Source organism: Nothoprocta perdicaria, unplaced genomic scaffold, assembly GCF_003342845.1.
Source record: "Nothoprocta perdicaria isolate Ctin4 unplaced genomic scaffold, notPer1 scaffold_935, whole genome shotgun sequence".
In the NCBI taxonomy this organism is placed as follows: domain Eukaryota; kingdom Metazoa; phylum Chordata; class Aves; order Tinamiformes; family Tinamidae; genus Nothoprocta; species Nothoprocta perdicaria.
Window position 1 is genome coordinate 3,247 of NW_020456238.1, and position 1,671 is coordinate 4,917.

Sequence of the window (1,671 nt, forward strand, 5' to 3'; positions counted from 1 at the left end):
TGTCACCCAGGGGGACAAGGGGACGGTGCCAGTGTCACCCAGGGGTGCGAGGGGACAGTGGCAGCATCACCCAGGGGCACGGCGCCAGTGTCACCCAGGGGAACAAGGGGATGGCACCAGCGTCACCCAGGGGGACGAGGGGACGGCACCAGCGTCACCCATGGGTGCGAGGCGACGGTGCCAGTGTCACCCAGGGAGACAAGTGGATGGCGCCAGCGTCACCCATGGGTGCGAGGCGACGGCGCCAGCGTCACCCACGGGCACAAGGGCACAGCACCAGCGTCACCCACGGGCGCGAGGCGACGGTGCCAGCCCCCTCGGGTGTCGCCGCTCACCTCGCGTGCTTCTCGGTGCTCTCGGCCATGGCCAGGGCCCGGCCCAGCGCCGCCTTCACCTCGTTGACCAGGGCGACCTGGGCGTCCGTGCCGCTGCCCGCCGCCGCCAGGCTGGCCAGGAAGAGCCGCGCCAGCGCCGGCGTGTCCTTGTCCTCGGCGTTCTGCGTGTGCGGCAGCAGGTGGTCCAGCACGAAGGCCAGCACGCTGCAGTCCTGCGGGAGCACAGGGCCGCCGTGGCACCCAGCGAGGCCGCCGGGGCACCCATGGCACCCAGGGAGGCCACTGCAGCACCCAGAGAGGCCACTGAGGCACCCAGGGAGGCCACCGTGGCACTCAGGGAGGCTGCCATAACACCCGTGGCACCCAGCGAGGCTGTCGTGGCACCCAGTGAGGCCACTACAGCACCCAGGGAGGCCACCACGGCACCCAGGGAGGCCGCCGGGGCACCCAGCGAGGCCACCGTGGCACCCAGGGAGGCCACCGTGGCACCCATGGCACCCAGGGAGGTCAACGTGGCACCCAGGGAGGCCACCGCGGCACCCATGGCGGCCAACGTGGCACCCAACAAGGCCACCGCGGCACCCAGCAAGGCCACCGTGGCACCCAGGGAGGCCACCGTGGCACCCAGGGAGGCCACCGTGGCACCCCTGGCACCCAGGGAGGCCACTACAGCACCCAGGGAGGCCACTGTGGTTCCCAGAGAGGCCGCCGTGGCACCCAGGGAGGCCAACGTGGCACCCAGCGAGGCCACCATGGCACCCAAGGAGGCCACCGCAGCACCCAGGGAGGCCACCGCGGTCCCCGGTGGCACGGCCACGGCCGCGGCGCCCGCCCTCACCTCCTTGATGAGCTCCGACTGGCCCACGCTGTAGCTGTAGTTGGCGATGAGGGCGGCGATGCCCACGTAGGAGCGCACGAGCTCGGCCAGCAGGCGCAGGATGGTGGAGGTGGGCATGAGCGGCTTGGAGGCCTTGGCCCGCTGCCGCTCCTCGGCCGCCCGCTCGCCCTCCTTGTCCTTGCGGCCCTCGCGGCCCTCCTCGGGGCTGGCGGCTGCGGGATGGCACCGGAGACGGGGCAGGGATGAGGGGGACCGTGGCGGGACGGCGTGGGGGACAGGAAGGCGGAGCGGGGGGCGTGGGGGAACAAGGATGCAGGACAGGGAGGCAGGATGGGGACGCAGGGACAAGGACGCAGGACAGAGATATGGARCAAGGATGCAGGATGGGGACACAGGAATAAGGATGCAGGACAAGGATATGGGGCAAGGATGCAGGATGGGGACACAGGGATAAGGATGCAGGATAGGGACACAGGGATAAGGATGCAGGATGGGGAC

The 1,671-nt window shown here is 71.1% G+C and overlaps 1 protein-coding gene across 1 annotated transcript in view; it reads right to left on the reverse strand.

Moving 5' to 3' along the window:
• LOC112958978 (E3 ubiquitin-protein ligase HUWE1-like) overlaps positions 1-1,671 on the reverse strand; it is a gene marked incomplete at its 5' end in the record, with an annotated part of 8,757 nt that overhangs the window by 1,553 nt on the left and 5,533 nt on the right. Inside the window, 2 exons of the mRNA XM_026052927.1 lie at positions 336-547; positions 1,174-1,378. Of these exons, the coding sequence (XP_025908712.1) occupies positions 336-547; positions 1,174-1,378 (417 nt within the window). The remainder of the gene's footprint in view (positions 1-335; positions 548-1,173; positions 1,379-1,671) is intronic.